General features: G+C 43.6%; 1 protein-coding gene across 1 annotated transcript in view; it reads left to right on the forward strand.

The window, feature by feature from the left end:
• The window catches only part of FMN1 (formin 1), a 164,692-nt gene that overhangs the window by 91,174 nt on the left and 58,052 nt on the right, over nt 1-15,466 (forward strand). The window contains exon 6 of the mRNA XM_083167847.1: nt 7,039-7,751. Coding sequence (XP_083023973.1) covers nt 7,039-7,751 — 713 coding nt within the window. The remainder of the gene's footprint in view (nt 1-7,038; nt 7,752-15,466) is intronic.

Genomic DNA, 15,466 nt, shown 5'->3' on the forward strand with positions numbered 1-15,466 from the left:
ACCGGTAGCTCGTGAGCGACGGGTTGGCGACCACTGCTCTAAGCTGTGCGCGTGTGTGCGCACAAAGCAGCAGTGGTCCATTTTTGCAGTTGTGGACTCAATTAATTTGTGTTTCACCCATTAACTACATTGTGTGATGTGTTTTGAATGTTTAAATGTTTAACATCATTTTGAAGTAAATTTAACACAAATGCTGAACGTCATTTTCCATTTATATATGTGACGCACAATTTTTTAAAATTTCCTTCCAAAGTTGCACAGCCAAACTCTTTTGCCGCACACAGCCTTCGTAAAATTAGAGGGAACATTTGTTGAGACATCCGCAGGGAATATATGTATGAGAGCGGTTTGCAGGTATAGTGTCATTCTGAGGTCTATGACCCGCCATCTTAAGTCCTACCCTTCCTGCCAAAGAGGGCGGAGAACAGTTTTGCATGTCTGGCCTATTAGTTGACTGTGTGAGCTGTGTATACGTGTTGTATTCTGACGCCCATAAGATATAGCTGGATATTGTGGGGTTCTCTGTTGAATTGACTCCATGGAGCACTCATTTACTGCTAAGCTAATGATTAAAAAGTTGTTTAGCCTTGGCAATAGGTTCAGTGTACAGGATAAAGCCAGGCCCTCCCCTTTCACACCGGACCCAGATCTTCCGCTGACCTAGGTCTTCTGGCATTCATTGAGTGCTTGCAGAGCATGTCATCTCTAAGTGCAACTGTCCCCAGCCGATTAATTTTTTTTTAGGCATAACCTGGGTCTTTACCTTTCAGACCTAATCTGGGGTTCAGGCCATAGCTTGATCCGAATCTATGTGCGTTCATGTGCATTACCCGGGTTTTAGGCTTATGGGGAGTATTCAATATGTGGCGATATTTCCCGACTGGAAATATTGGAACTCACCTATTCATTTATGCCTTTATCAACAGCATTGAAGAGCGTCAGATCCGACTGTTTTTAAAGTTGCATCTGCTTTGTCTGAATTGGCTGCGGATTGTCTACTTAACAGCCGTTTTTAGACAATCCGATCCACAGACTTTCTGACACTAGGAACAATGAATTCCGACTGTCGAGTTGCTGTCGAAACCAGGGGCGTAGGGAGGGCGGAGCCAGCGGTGCACAAGCTCCGGGCGCCGAGTGATCAAGGGGCGCTGGAACCATGCACAGCCGGCTCCCCCCCACCTGCTCACCCGCCCACTCCCTGCTCTGCCCCGGTGGGTAGCGGTGGCTGAGCTGCTCAGTCAGTCTGCACACAGAGGAAGTCTAGATTAGTAGGAGGAGCAAACAAACCGGCAGCCAGGGCTCTGATTTCCTGATGCTGGCCCCGCCAACAGTGGACTCCGTGCATCAGCCCTGGCTCTTCCAGTTTCTGTCACAGAAAAAAAGGGGGATTGTGGGGCACTAGGTGTCCCAGGGGGGCGCCCAGGGAGGAGCTGTGTTGCTGAAGCAGCAGTGAGAAAATGTCTGGGTGTCAAGCCCAGACAGCAATACTGTACAAAGAAAAAAGGGGGTTCAAACTGCGCTAAACTGACAAACATGCAACAGGTGTATAAAAGTAACAAATTATTAAGTAAAAAATATACTTGGTAATTAAAAAGCAATATTCAATTGCTTGGAGGTAAAAGGGCACTGCTATTCTTGTGAAGAAACCATTATTAAAAGGTTTATATAGTCACCCACTGTTCAGTGTAGTTGTCCTGTCCAGTGTCCGTTCCTTTTATTCTTCCTTTTTGTATCTCAGTAATTGAGGCAAAGGTGTTTTCTCCAAGCCTGGGGCTCTGTTTGTGGGGAGGCTGCGCTCTCCTGCCGTATTTGTGCTGGCTGTAGATAGTCCCAATGAAATTGGCTGGTGGAGTGGTGTGGGAGCTGGTCCGGTCACAGGTTATCCTTTGTGGACAGGGTGGTAGTGGGTGAATGGGTATGCTGTAGGTTTCGCAGTGAAGCTTTTTCAAGGTTTTGAATATTGCTTTTTAATTACCAAGTATATTTTTTACTTTTACTTTTTACACCTGTTGCATGTTTGTCAGTTTAGCGCAGTTTGAACCCCCTTTTTTCTTTGTACTGTTTCTGTCACAGCCTCAGGCAGCTTCCTTTGGGGTAGCTGCATAATGTCACATGCAGCCGCTGTGAGACAAAAATTACAGCAATGCGTCTGCCTACACAGCCAGGCTGCGAATGCAGGAGGCTACCCTTAAGCCCTTATTCAGATCTGATCGCAGTACAAATTTGTTCTCAAAATGGGCAAAACCATGTGTACTGCAGGTGGGGCAGATGTAACATGTACAGAGAGAGTTAAATTTGGGTGGGGTCTGTTGAAACTGAAATCTAAATTGCAGTGTAAAAATAATGCAGCCAGTATTTACCCTGCATGGAAACAAAATAACTCGCACAAATCTAACTCTTTGCACATGTTTTATCTGCCCCACCTGCAGTGCAGCATGGTTTTGCCCATTTTGAGAACAAAACTGCAATCAGATCTGAATAAGGGCCTTAATGCCTGGATCTGCAATGCGATCGACATTGCAGGGAAGAACTTTGGGCATTATGGTTTGTTATTTAGTATGTAATGGGCATTATGTGTGGTCTTATGTGTAATTGGCATTAAGGCATGTGGCTTTATGTTTAATGAGCATTACAAAGTTTGCTAAAATGTGCATTACGGTGTGTGGTATAATGTTAGACCGCACCCCCTTTTTGCCACGCAAGAGCCCCGCCTACTACAAATGGGGGGGGGGGGGGGGGGACATGCCCTTGCTCCGGGCACCGTAGCACCTAGCTACACCACTGGTCAAAATGAAAATGGCCCAGGATTCCGACTGTCGAGAAGTTCCGACAGTCGGAATCTCATATTGAATACCCCTTTATGTCTGAAAGGGGTATAACTGGAAACAAAGGTTTCACACCAGAATACTTTGTGTGTTTGATCTCTCAGCCCTCTAATCGTTTGTTGATTCCTAACTTGGCTTTAGTTTGCTAACTGAGACTTGATGAAAGCTTCGAGAGACTGGCGTGCTTTATATCTTTCACAGTTTGCATGTTTAATGGTGGTTGGCTGTAGATCTTGTTTAGATTCCTATGGTTTTAATGATACTTGGAACATCACAATGGATTTCTCGATAACATTTCTGTATGCAGTCCAGAAAGCAACTTTTGAACAAATCTGCATTCGGTTTGGGCGCAGTTTTTCCACTGGCGTTCCTGCCTCCATCCATACAGTGGTAAAACTTGTTTTCTTGATAAAAAGCATTCCTGAGAAGTACTTCATTATCTTCTTTATTTTCAGCCATCTGTGAGCCAATATAGCCTTTCCATTTACCCTGTCCGCGCTCGTATAGGCTTACAGTCTGCTTTATAATGTTTGGAATAGATGGATAAAAATAGATCTTGGGATTTTCAAATAATTGCGAAAGACCGGTACAACTTTCATTGCGCATTCATGAATTGTGCATCTCTGTTACGACTTTCCCAGTATCCTCTATTTTCAGTCTTATTTTGATTACCAAAATCTGAAAAAGCAAACCACAAACCCTGTCATATAAATGGCATCCAAAATAAAGAAGAAACTTTAATACTCCGACCCATATATTTTTCTTGATACGTTGGTTTGACTCAACAATGTATTTGAGAGATCGACCTTAGGTGAAGGCTTGCCTCCAATATGAATGAGTTATGGGTCCCTAGGAGGTTACTTGACTTGCTACTTAATTTTATAGTTCTTACGGCAAGGAATCACATACAAGATGTATTGTTCTTTTATTTTTGGAGCAGGTCACAGCAACCAGCTACACAGCATAGGAAAGTATAGTTGCAGCAAGCGGAATACAGGTAACCACAGCATAGTTCAAGCTCTTCACAAAGCTCCAGTGGTCCCTACCATAGTCCACACCCGCAGCCTATCACTTGGCTTGATATCCCATCATCAAGGGCAATGACCTCCTGCCCTGGTAACACTCTATTAGGAAGCCACAGGTGCTGGTAATCAGCCCAACCTTGATCATCAGTTTTCTTGCTGCTGCTCTTAAACCTGGACTGGATCTTCCACATTGTTGTCCCTGTCACAATATATACAAAAGACATAAATTACCCCTGCAGTTCGGAACTGTCAATCCACATTCTCTCATAGTGATGGCATTCAGCACATTGATTGGTGGATAACTCCAGCTGGAGGCTGGCAGTCAGGCATAGAATGTGTGTATTAATCACAGTCTGCATAGCCAGCAACATTTTATATAGTGTGGCGCATTACTTCACAGGTATTACGCGTCCCCGCTGCGCTCGCCACACTATATAAAATCAACTCCACGCCGCTGTAGATAGTGGGGGTATGAAAAGGTCGCAGGACGCGTACCGCCGCCCCTCGCAGGCTCACTGGGCTCGCCACGCTTCGGGTTGGTGTTGATGGATCTTGTATCTTATGGCATCTTATGGATCTCATGGATCTTATGCATCTTATTGATGCATAAGATCCATGAGATCCATAAGATGAGATCCATAAGATGCGATATTGTACATACAATTAAAAATCTTTTCAATTGTATGTGATCGCATAAGATTATGCGATGGGCGCCATGCTAGGAAATAAGTACCCATTTATCTCTTGTTCAGGCTTAGTACATCTGCCCCAATATTACAATAGACAAGAGCAGGCTTAAGGATATTAAGATGGCAGTGTTTTTTTTTTTCTGTTGGCGACGCTACAGCAACACTTGTGCGCAGATACCCGAAGCAAGTAATTCTTCATTCTTGTGTCTGGTATCCCGGTGACCATGGGACGGTTAACTGGAGCAATTTGTATTCTGTGAAACCCTTGTTCTTTGGCATCCAAAAAGTATTGCGTATGAATGTGTCTTAGGCTCTCAAACCAAACCTGTCTTGAAAAATTGGTTGCTATGTTTTCCAAACAAAAAAATGGTTACTCGTCTTAATTCCGACCAGATGCAAATTGTTTAGTCTCTTGCCAACTGCCAGATAGACATTATTAATTGAGGGCAATTTGATGATGAGAAGGCCCAGCAGAATTACCATTTAATGACCCATGCCACATTACAGAGAGTTGTGTTCCAGCCTGCTCACAAATAGAATCGTTCTATGACTCCAAAACATTGTCGGGGGGGAAAATATGATACATTATTAAGTCCTAACGAAAATCAACTAAGAGGCATTTTATCAGCCGATTCATCTGTTCTCCAGATTTCTAATATGTTGACTTTGTTAGACTAGGAGAGATTAACTTTAGTACAGAAGTTTACAATATGGAAAATAAAATCTTTTTTTTTTATTTTTTTTATGGCGCGCATTTTATTTTTGTGCAATGTTGCCAATGTACACAACTCTCCACATGGATGAAGTCTGATACTGTGATTTTCGGTGCATAAAGTTTTTTTATCATTTAAACCATTAGTTATGTTCCTTATTGGCAGTGAAGATCTGCCCCATCCGTACACTGTGTGCTGTGCTGTATGCACTTCTGTGATTGGCGTCCTGGGTGTTTTAAAGATCTGGGACATTAACCTCGCACTAGCAAAATAAACAATTTTCTAGTTTAGGATGTGTGCATAGTGTCTCTTACGCTAATTAGTTTGGGCAATTTTTTAGCATTTATAATGAAGTACTCATCAATGGTACTTATGTAGTATCTGGGCTGCCGATTTTCTGATTTAATGCCCTACCTTAAGGTGCGATTCGATGCGATTTTGTCTAGGATTGAATGTTAACAAGGTCCTGTTCATTTCCCCACTATCCAAGTGGGCATGGAGTTGGATATAAACCTGTGGCGAGAGTAGCGAGCCACCGAGCCCGAATCGTGGCGAGCGAACGCAGATTTCTTAAAAAGTATTCTGTGTCCCCTCGCGGGGCTCGCTATGCTCGCCACGCTTCGGGCTCGCCACCCTCGCCACAGGTTTATATCCGACTCCATGCCCACTTGGATAGTGGGGAAAGGAAAAGGACCCCTTTTTCCCATTGAATTCTATGTTAAAATGGACTCAGACCATTTTAACATTGAATCCTATGGAAAAATCGGGACCATCGCATAAGATTTGGTCGCATGCGATGCTCATATTCTGTTCTGTGTTGAGCAACGTTTCGGATTTCTATTTGATGGTCTGAAAATCTCATTTGTGAACTCCTTTCTTTCAGATCTTTTCTAAATTACCAGTATTCTCTTGTTTCTCATCATTTTCTTTTTTTGTTCGGCTTTAGAGTTTTAAAGGTTTTTGATTTTTTAGTATAACTGATTGGAAATATACAATAGAACTAAATCAGAACTAGAAACACTTACATGGTATACAGTTGTGTCTTTCAAATACGTGTTTTACGTATTGGGACAATTAACTGTCAAGCCCATGGTGGCATGGTTCTTAAACTTGGGCAACAGCCACATTAAATTTCATGGGACATCTTAATGCAGTACATGCACTTGTATCATCACACCTAGACCACTGCAATTCCCTCTACTTGGGTCTCCCAGCAAAATAATTGCACCACATGCAAATTGTCCAAATTGCAGCTGAAAAACGAATATTGACATTTTCGTGTGCCGACTTTTTCCATGTCGACCCTTTGTCTAGAATGACCATTTGGTGCTGACCTATTTGACTGTCGTGCCGTTATACCAGAACACAACCAGCCACGGATGTCGATTCACATTGACCTGACAAACCCTTTGACCCACAATTATTGTAGCTCCGGCACTGCTGCACTGTTCCCTTAACCATTTCCAATCATAGTCCACTTGGATATTAAAGTTTTTTCAAGTAAAACAAAATATACCAAAAAAAATTTTTTTAACTCGCATCAACCACTATCATGTCAATCTTTACCTTGTGGCAACTTTCTGTTAATGTTGACCTGATGCCGGTCAACCATTTGGTGTTGATCTAGTCATTGTAGATTCCACAGCCACATAACATTAATTTGTGGCTTTCTGAGATGCCATAATGTGTTTATATTTTTTTTAGACTTTTTAAGTGTTTAAACTGATTTCTATCCTGTTATTATCTTAACCTTTGTTTGTTTGTTTTTTCTGTTTGGGTTCCTTAGTCACAATTTGAAATTGACATTTTCAACGTACGAGGAGAGCAGGCGGTCCAAATCTCTAAGCTGGAGGATAGCATACAGAGCCTTCGAGAGGAGTTAGAAAACAGACTAAATAAGGGAAAGGGAGAAGTCCGAGATGCCTGCATTTCTACTGAAGATGAGAACCTCCCAAAGACCTTTCGCAATGTTTATATTCAGACTGACCGAGACACCTTCCTAAAGCCCAATGACCAGGACAGCAAAACTCAAAAGAACAACCACATACTTCCTAAGAAGCTAAACATCCCATCACTGACTCAGAGCCTAGCAAGCCCTACAGAAGCTCCGGAGCTATCTCTGAATGTGCCTCCACTACCTACCTCATCACATTCTGGGACAGTTCCACCAGCTCCTCCTTTTCCTGGTACTAGTTCGATTCCCCCACCCCCTCCACTGCCAGGTTTTAGACCACCTGCACCACCTCCTTTACCTGGATTTGTTCCCCCACCACCTCCGTTGCCTCCAGGTTCTGGTCCGCCTCCTCCACCTCCACTACCCGGTGGTTCAGGTCCTCCTCCACCACCACCCCCACCAGGCTTTGGTCTTCCACCACCTCCATCTCTTTCCTTCTTTGGTGGACTCATGTCAACAAACAAACCTCCACGCAAGCCCCCTGTAGAACCGGGTTGCCCAATGAAACCACTTTACTGGACAAGAATTCAACTTAAAAGTAACAGGTATTTGGTTCTTTTAGTAAAGTACCTGTTATAATACTGTATACTGGAAAACCTATGGCTCATTTATGGGTTCAATAGAATGAGACCATTTGAGTAATAAAAACAAATATTTAATTACATAATAGTAATGATCTTAAAATTATGATTGTGTACACACTGTGACTTGCCAAAGTTTTCAAAGTGAAAAATGGTTTTATGATTGCAAAATAATACTGGGTAAATATGTACCACATGAGCTGACCACATATTGGTACAGTTTGCCAGAGACCAAGATTGTATTACATTCGGTAAAATTCCCGTGTGCTTAACCCCTTCCCGACATTTGACGTATATATACGTCATGGCCGGGAAGTACTTCCCGACACATGACGTATATATACGTCATGGCTTCTAACTGTCACTGCGTCTAGAGACGCAGTGACAGAGGGACGATGTCTGCTGTCCCTGACAGCAGACATGTCCCTGCATGCCCAGGGGGGGCTGCGATGCCGCCCCCCGTCGGCGATCGCTGTGATTGGCTGTTCAGTGTGAACAGCCAATTACAGCGTTTTCTGTGTCACCGGCGAATAACGTTCGCCGGTGACACGGGATCGGAGGTGATTGGTGCTGTAAAGTACAGCACCAATCACCGCGGGGTGTAAGGGTGACACTGGTGTCACCCCACCTCACCCCGCCCGCCCCCAAAGGCCGTGATTGGTCCGTCGGACCGACGGACCAATCACAGCCATGGAGGGGGGTTTAAACTAACGGGGACTACACTGCAGACGCCATTCCGGTCTGGAATAGCGTGCAGTGCGGTCACCGTGCCCAGCTGTCGCCATTTACTGACCAGAACCTTGCTCAATACTTACCTGATCACTGCTTGGGATCTTGCTTCATCTTGTGACATCCTGTGCTGTGTTGTGCTGTGTTGTGCTGCTGCAGTGTCATCGAGTTAGAGAGAGAGAGAGATAGAGAGAGAGAGATAGAGAGGCCTAGTGACAGAGAGTGCTATATTTTGTGCTGCTGCAGTGTAATAGAGTTATAGATAGAGAGATAGAGAGAGAGAGATAGAGAGAGATAGAGATAGTGACAGATCGTGCTATATATTTTTTTATATAACTGACTGCTGCCCCCCCTTTTGTGCTGATCAGTATAAATTAACTGATCAGCAACTTTTTGGGGGCGCAGGGTATTTTTTATATATATATATATATATATATACCTGCTGCAGTGTCATAGAGTGATAGATAGTGAGAGATAGAGAGATAGAGAGAGATAGTGACAGAGAGTGATAGAGACTGCTATATTTTGTCTGCTGCCCCCCTTTTGTGCACCCCCAGCAACTTTTTGGGGGTGCAGGGGTTATTTTTCATATATATAACTGTCAGTGCTGCTGCTGCAGTGTCATAGAGTGATAGATAGTGAGATAGAGAGAGATAGAGAGAGATAGTGACAGAGAGTGATAGAGAGTGCTAAATTTTGTGTCTGCTGCCCCCGCCTTTTGTGCTGATCACTATATCTGAGGTGATCAGCAACTTTTTAGGGGTGCAGAGGTTTTTTTTTTTTTATATATACCTGCCAGTTGCACTGTCAGTTGCACCAAAGGTTGTGCACCTGCTGCCCCTCACTGGTAATCAGTGTCGCATCACTGATCACCTTTTTTTTTTGTGTGTGTGCTGTGGGGTCTTTTTTTAATTTTTTTTTTACACACACTGTGATTTTGGGGGTGTCCGGTGGCTGCTGTGCGCTGATCAGTGACGTACATCACTGATCATCTTTTTCGGCACAGGGTTGATCTATTTTTTTTTTTTTTTTATCAAATTCCTGTTGCCTTTGAGCGCTGTTCAGTGACGGACGTTACTGACCAACATCTGTGCTCAATTTTTGGCGCAGGACCTTTTTTTTTTTTTTTTTTAACCCCTTCAATTTTTTTTTTTTTTTTAAACCCCTTCATTTTTTATTTTTTTTTGTATAAAGTATTTTTTTTTTTCTGCACTACATACACACTACACACTACATACCCCCCTGGTTGAAATAAAGTTTGTACCCCCCCCCTACACTATACACGTGTTGAAACATTTCACTACCAGTAACACAAAAATAAAAATGGCATCCCAAATGTCATCCCAAATGTCATCCCAGTCATCCAGAAGAATGTATTCAGTGGAGGAGGCATATGCCATGCTTGCTTCTGACTCTGACACAGCCAGTGATGCAAGCGGGGAATTTGAAGGATTCGCCTTAAGCTCCTCTTCCTCCTCTGGTGATGAGGGACCCCCTCAAAGACGCCCCCGTAGAGCAGCTGAGACCCCCCCCCCAATAATTGATCTCGTATGGACCCCACCACCAGACAATTTTGAGCCCCAGGTTCCTGAGTTTTTGGCCATGCCAGGAATCCAATTTGATTCCACAGGTCTCAGAGAAATTGACTTTTTCAAATTATTTTTCTCTGATGATTTTATAAATTTAATGGTGGACCAAACTAATTTATATGCCCAGCAGTTTATTGCTCAAAACCCCACGTCATCATTTGCTAGGTGGACCCCTGTAGATGCAGTAGAGATGATGACGTTTTGGGGTCTGGTGTTTCATATGGGCATAGTAAAAAAGCCAGAAATTAGGCAATATTGGAGTACAGATGTTCTGTACAGCACCCCATTTTACCGTATGGCCATGCCCCGGGCTCGATTTGAGACGATCCTTAAATTTTTGCATTACAACGATAATGCACAGTGCCCACCCAGAGATGATCCCACCTTTGACCGGCTATTCAAAGTCAGGCCGGTCATTGATCATTTCAGTGCCAAATTTGAAGAGATGTACATCCCAGATAAATTCATTTGCATAGACGAGTCCCTTATACATTTTAAAGGAAGGGTTAAATTCCGCCAGTACCTTCCCAGTAAGAGGGCAAGGTATGGCATAAAAATGTATAAGCTGTGTGAAAGCACCTCAGGGTACACTCACAGGTTTAGGGTATATGAAGGGAAGGATTCAAGAATTGAACCGCCAGAATGCCCCCCCTCCCTCGTAGGTGTTAGTGGAAAAATTGTCTGGGATTTAGTGCACCCCTTCCTGGATAAAGGTTATCACCTCTATGTGGATAACTTTTACACTAGCATCCCCCTGTTTAAGGCCCTTGGTTCAAGAGGTACAGCAGCTTGCGGTACTGTGCGCAAGAATCAAAGAGGCCTCCCAAAAACGCACATTGCCCAAGTAATGAGAAGGGGTGAAAGCAGGGGAATATGCACCGAAAATATGTTGTTGGTCAAATATAAGGACAAGAGGGATGTCCTTATACTGACAACAATTCACGGAGACAGTACCACCTCCGTCCCTGTACGAGGTACCAGTACCCACACCTCAAAACCTAATTGTATCCTGGATTACAATAGGTACATGGGCGGAGTGGATCTTTCAGATCAGGTACTGAAGCCGTACAGTGCCCTGCGGAAAACAAAAATCTGGTACAAGAAGCTGGCCGTGTATATCATCCAGATGGCACTGTATAACGCTTACGTGCTATTCCGTTCTACCGGCCAGAGGGGGACATTTATGCACTTTCAAGAGGAAGTCATAAAGGGCCTAGTATTTGGGAACCAGCAGGCAGAGGGCCCCAGTACTTCTAGTACTGGCCCCCGTATTGTACCAGGGCAGCATTTTCCGAACGAAATCCCCTCCACTGCAAGAAAGGGCAGGACACAAAAAAGGTGCAAAGTTTGCTATAAAAAGGGAATAAGAAAGGAAACTATTTTCCACTGTGAAACTTGCCCCGACAAACCCGGCCTATGTATAAAGGAGTGTTTTAAAATATACCACACATCTATGGATTATTAGGTTCATCATTTCACCGTACTTTGGGGGTCTTGCTAATGCCACATAGCACCCACCAACATTCCACCAGAATCTGAGCTGCAAAATCCAAAAATCACTCCTTCCCTTCTGAGTCCTGCCATGCACCCAACTGGTATTTTTTGGTCACATATGAGGCATTGCCATACTCGGGAGAAATTGGGGCACAGATTTTGGGGTGCTTTTTCTCCTTCATACCTTCTGAAAATGAAAAATTTTGAGCCAGAACTGCATTTTTGTGTAAAAAAATGTAATTTTTCATTTTCACTGCCCACTTGTATCAAAATTGGTGAAACCCCTGGGGGTTTGAAATGTACACTATACCCCTAGATGAATTCCCTGAGGGGTGTAGTTTGCAAAATGGGGTCACTTGTGGGGGGGTTCCACTGTATTGGTGCTTTGGGGGTCTTGCTAATGCGACATAGCACCCACCATCATTCCACCAGAATTTGTGCTGCAAAATCCAAATATCACTCCTTCCCTTCTGAGTCCTGCCACTTTTTGGTCACACATGAGGCATTGCCGTACTCGGGAGAAATTGGGGCACATTTTGGGGTGCTTTGTCTCCTTCATTCCTTCTGAAAATGAAAAATTTTGAGCCAGAACTGCATTTTTGTGTAAAAAAATGTAATTTTTCATTTTCACTGCCCACTTGTATCAAAATTGGTGAAACCCCTGGGGGTTTGAAATGTACACTATACCCCTAGATCAATTCCCTGAGGGGTGTAGTTTGCAAAATGGGGTGACTTGTGGGGGGGTTCCACTGTATTGGTGCAACATAGCACCCACCATTCATTCCACCAAAATCTGTGCTGCAAAATCCAAAAATCACTCCTTCCCTTCTGAGTCCTGCCATGCACCCAACTGGTATTTTTTGGTCACATGTGAGGCATTGCCGTACTCGGGAGAAATTGGGGCACAGATTTTGGGGTGCTTTTTCTCCTTCATACCTTCTGAAAATGAAAAATTTTGAGCTAGAACTGCATTTTTGTGTAAAAAAAAATGTAATTTTTCATTTTCACTGCCCAGTTGTATCAAAATTGGTGAAACCCCTGGGGGCTTGAAATGTACACTATACCCCTAGATGAATTCCCTGAGGGGTGTAGTTTGCAAAATGGCGTCACTTGTGGGGGGGTTCCACTGTATTGGTGCTTGGGGGGTCTTGCTAATGCGACATAGCACCCACCAAAATTCCACCAGAATCTGAGCTGCAAAATCCAAAAATCACTCCTTCCCTTCTGAGTCCTGCCATGCACCCAACTGGTATTTTTTGGTCACATGTGAGGCATTGCCGTACTCGGGAGAAATTGGGACACAGATTTTGGGGTGCTTTTTCTCCTTCATACCTTCTGAAAATGAAAAATTTTGAGCTAGAACTGCATTTTTGTGTAAAAAAATGTAATTTTTCATTTTCACTGCCCAGTTGTATCAAAATTGGTGAAACCCCTGGGGGTTTGAAATGTACACTATACCCCTAGATGAATTCCCTGAGGGGTGTAGTTTGCAAAATGGGGTCACTTGTGGGGGGGTTCCACTGTATTGGTGCTTGGGGGGTCTTGCTAATGCGACATAGCACCCACCAAAATTCCACCAGAATCTGAGCTGCAAAATCCAAAAATCACTCCTTCCCTTCTGAGTCCTGCCATGCACCCAACTGGTATTTTTTGGTCACATGTGAGGCATTGCCGTACTCGGGAGAAATTGGGGCACATATTTTGGGGTGCTTTTTCTCCTTCATACCTTCTGAAAATGAAAAATTTTGAGCCAGAACTGCATTTTTGTGTAAAAAAATGTATTTTTCATTTTCACTGCCCACTTGTATCAAAATTGGTGAAACCCCTGGGGGTTTGAAATGTACACTATACCCCTAGATGAATTCCCTGAGGGGTGTAGTTTGCAAAATGGCGTCACTTGTGGGGGGGTTCCACTGTATTGGTGCTTGGGGGGTCTTGCTAATGCGACATAGCACCCACCAAAATTCCACCAGAATCTGAGCTGCAAAATCCAAAAATCACTCCTTCCCTTCTGAGTCCTGCCATGCACCCAACTGGTATTTTTTGGTCACATGTGAGGCATTGCCGTACTCGGGAGAAATTGGGACACAGATTTTGGGGTGCTTTTTCTCCTTCATACCTTCTGAAAATGAAAAATTTTGAGCTAGAACTGCATTTTTGTGTAAAAAAATGTAATTTTTCATTTTCACTGCCCAGTTGTATCAAAATTGGTGAAACCCCTGGGGGTTTGAAATGTACACTATACCCCTAGATGAATTCCCTGAGGGGTGTAGTTTGCAAAATGGGGTCACTTGTGGGGGGGTTCCACTGTATTGGTGCTTGGGGGGTCTTGCTAATGCGACATAGCACCCACCAAAATTCCACCAGAATCTGAGCTGCAAAATCCAAAAATCACTCCTTCCCTTCTGAGTCCTGCCATGCACCCAACTGGTATTTTTTGGTCACATGTGAGGCATTGCCGTACTCGGGAGAAATTGGGGCACATATTTTGGGGTGCTTTTTCTCCTTCATACCTTCTGAAAATGAAAAATTTTGAGCCAGAACTGCATTTTTGTGTAAAAAAATGTAATTTTTCATTTTCACTGCCCACTTGTATCAAAATTGGTGAAACCCCTGGGGGTTTGAAATGTACACTATACCCCTAGATGAATTCCCTGAGGGGTTTACTTTGCAAAATGGGGTGACTTGTGGGGGGGTTCCACTGTATTGGTGCAACATAGCACCCACCATTCATTCCACCAAAATCTGTGCTGCAAAATCCAAAAATCACTCCTTCCCTTCTGAGTCCTGCCATGCACCCAACTGGTATTTTTTGGTCACATGTGAGGCATTGCCGTACTCGGGAGAAATTGGGGCACAGATTTTGGGGTGCTTTTTCTCCTTCATACCTTCTGAAAATGAAAAATTTTGAGCCAGAACTGCATTTTTGTGTAAAAAAATGTAATTTTTCATTTTCACTGCCCAGTTGTATCAAAATTGGTGAAACCCCTGGGGGTTTGAAATGTACACTATACCCCTAGATGAATTCCCTGAGGGGTGTAGTTTGCAAAATGGGGTCACTTGTGGGGGGGTTCCACTGTATTGGTGCTTGGGGGGTCTTGCTAATGCGACATAGCACCCACCAAAATTCCACCAGAATCTGAGCTGCAAAATCCAAAAATCACTCCTTCCCTTCTGAGTCCTGCCATGCACCCAACTGGTATTTTTTGGTCACATGTGAGGCATTGCCGTACTCGGGAGAAATTGGGGCACATATTTTGGGGTGCTTTTTCTCCTTCATACCTTCTGAAAATGAAAAATTTTGAGCCAGAACTGCATTTTTGTGTAAAAAAATGTAATTTTTCATTTTCACTGCCCACTTGTATCAAAATTGGTGAAACCCCTGGGGGTTTGAAATGTACACTATACCCCTAGATGAATTCCCTGAGGGGTGTACTTTGCAAAATGGGGTGACTTGTGGGGGGGTTCCACTGTATTGGTGCAAAATAGCACCCACCATTCATTCCACCAAAATCTGTGCTGCAAAATCCAAAAATCACTCCTTCCCTTCTGAGTCCTGCCATGCACCCAACTGGTATTTTTTGGTCACATGTGAGGCATTGCCGTACTCGGGAGAAATTGGGGCACATATTTTGGGGTGCTTTTTCTCCTTCATACCTTCTGAAAATGAAAAATTTTGAGCCAGAACTGCATTTTTGTGTAAAAAAATTTAATTTTTCATTTTTACTGCCCAGTTGTATCAAAATTGGTGAAACCCCTGGGGGTTTGAAATGTACACTATACCCCTAGATGAATTCCCTGAGGGGTGTAGTTTGCAAAATGCGGTCACTTGTGGGGGGGTTCCACTGTATTGGTGCTTGGGGGGTC

This window comes from Crinia signifera, chromosome 12 (assembly GCF_055691185.1).
Source record: "Crinia signifera chromosome 12, ASM5569118v1, whole genome shotgun sequence".
NCBI classification, from domain to species: domain Eukaryota; kingdom Metazoa; phylum Chordata; class Amphibia; order Anura; family Myobatrachidae; genus Crinia; species Crinia signifera.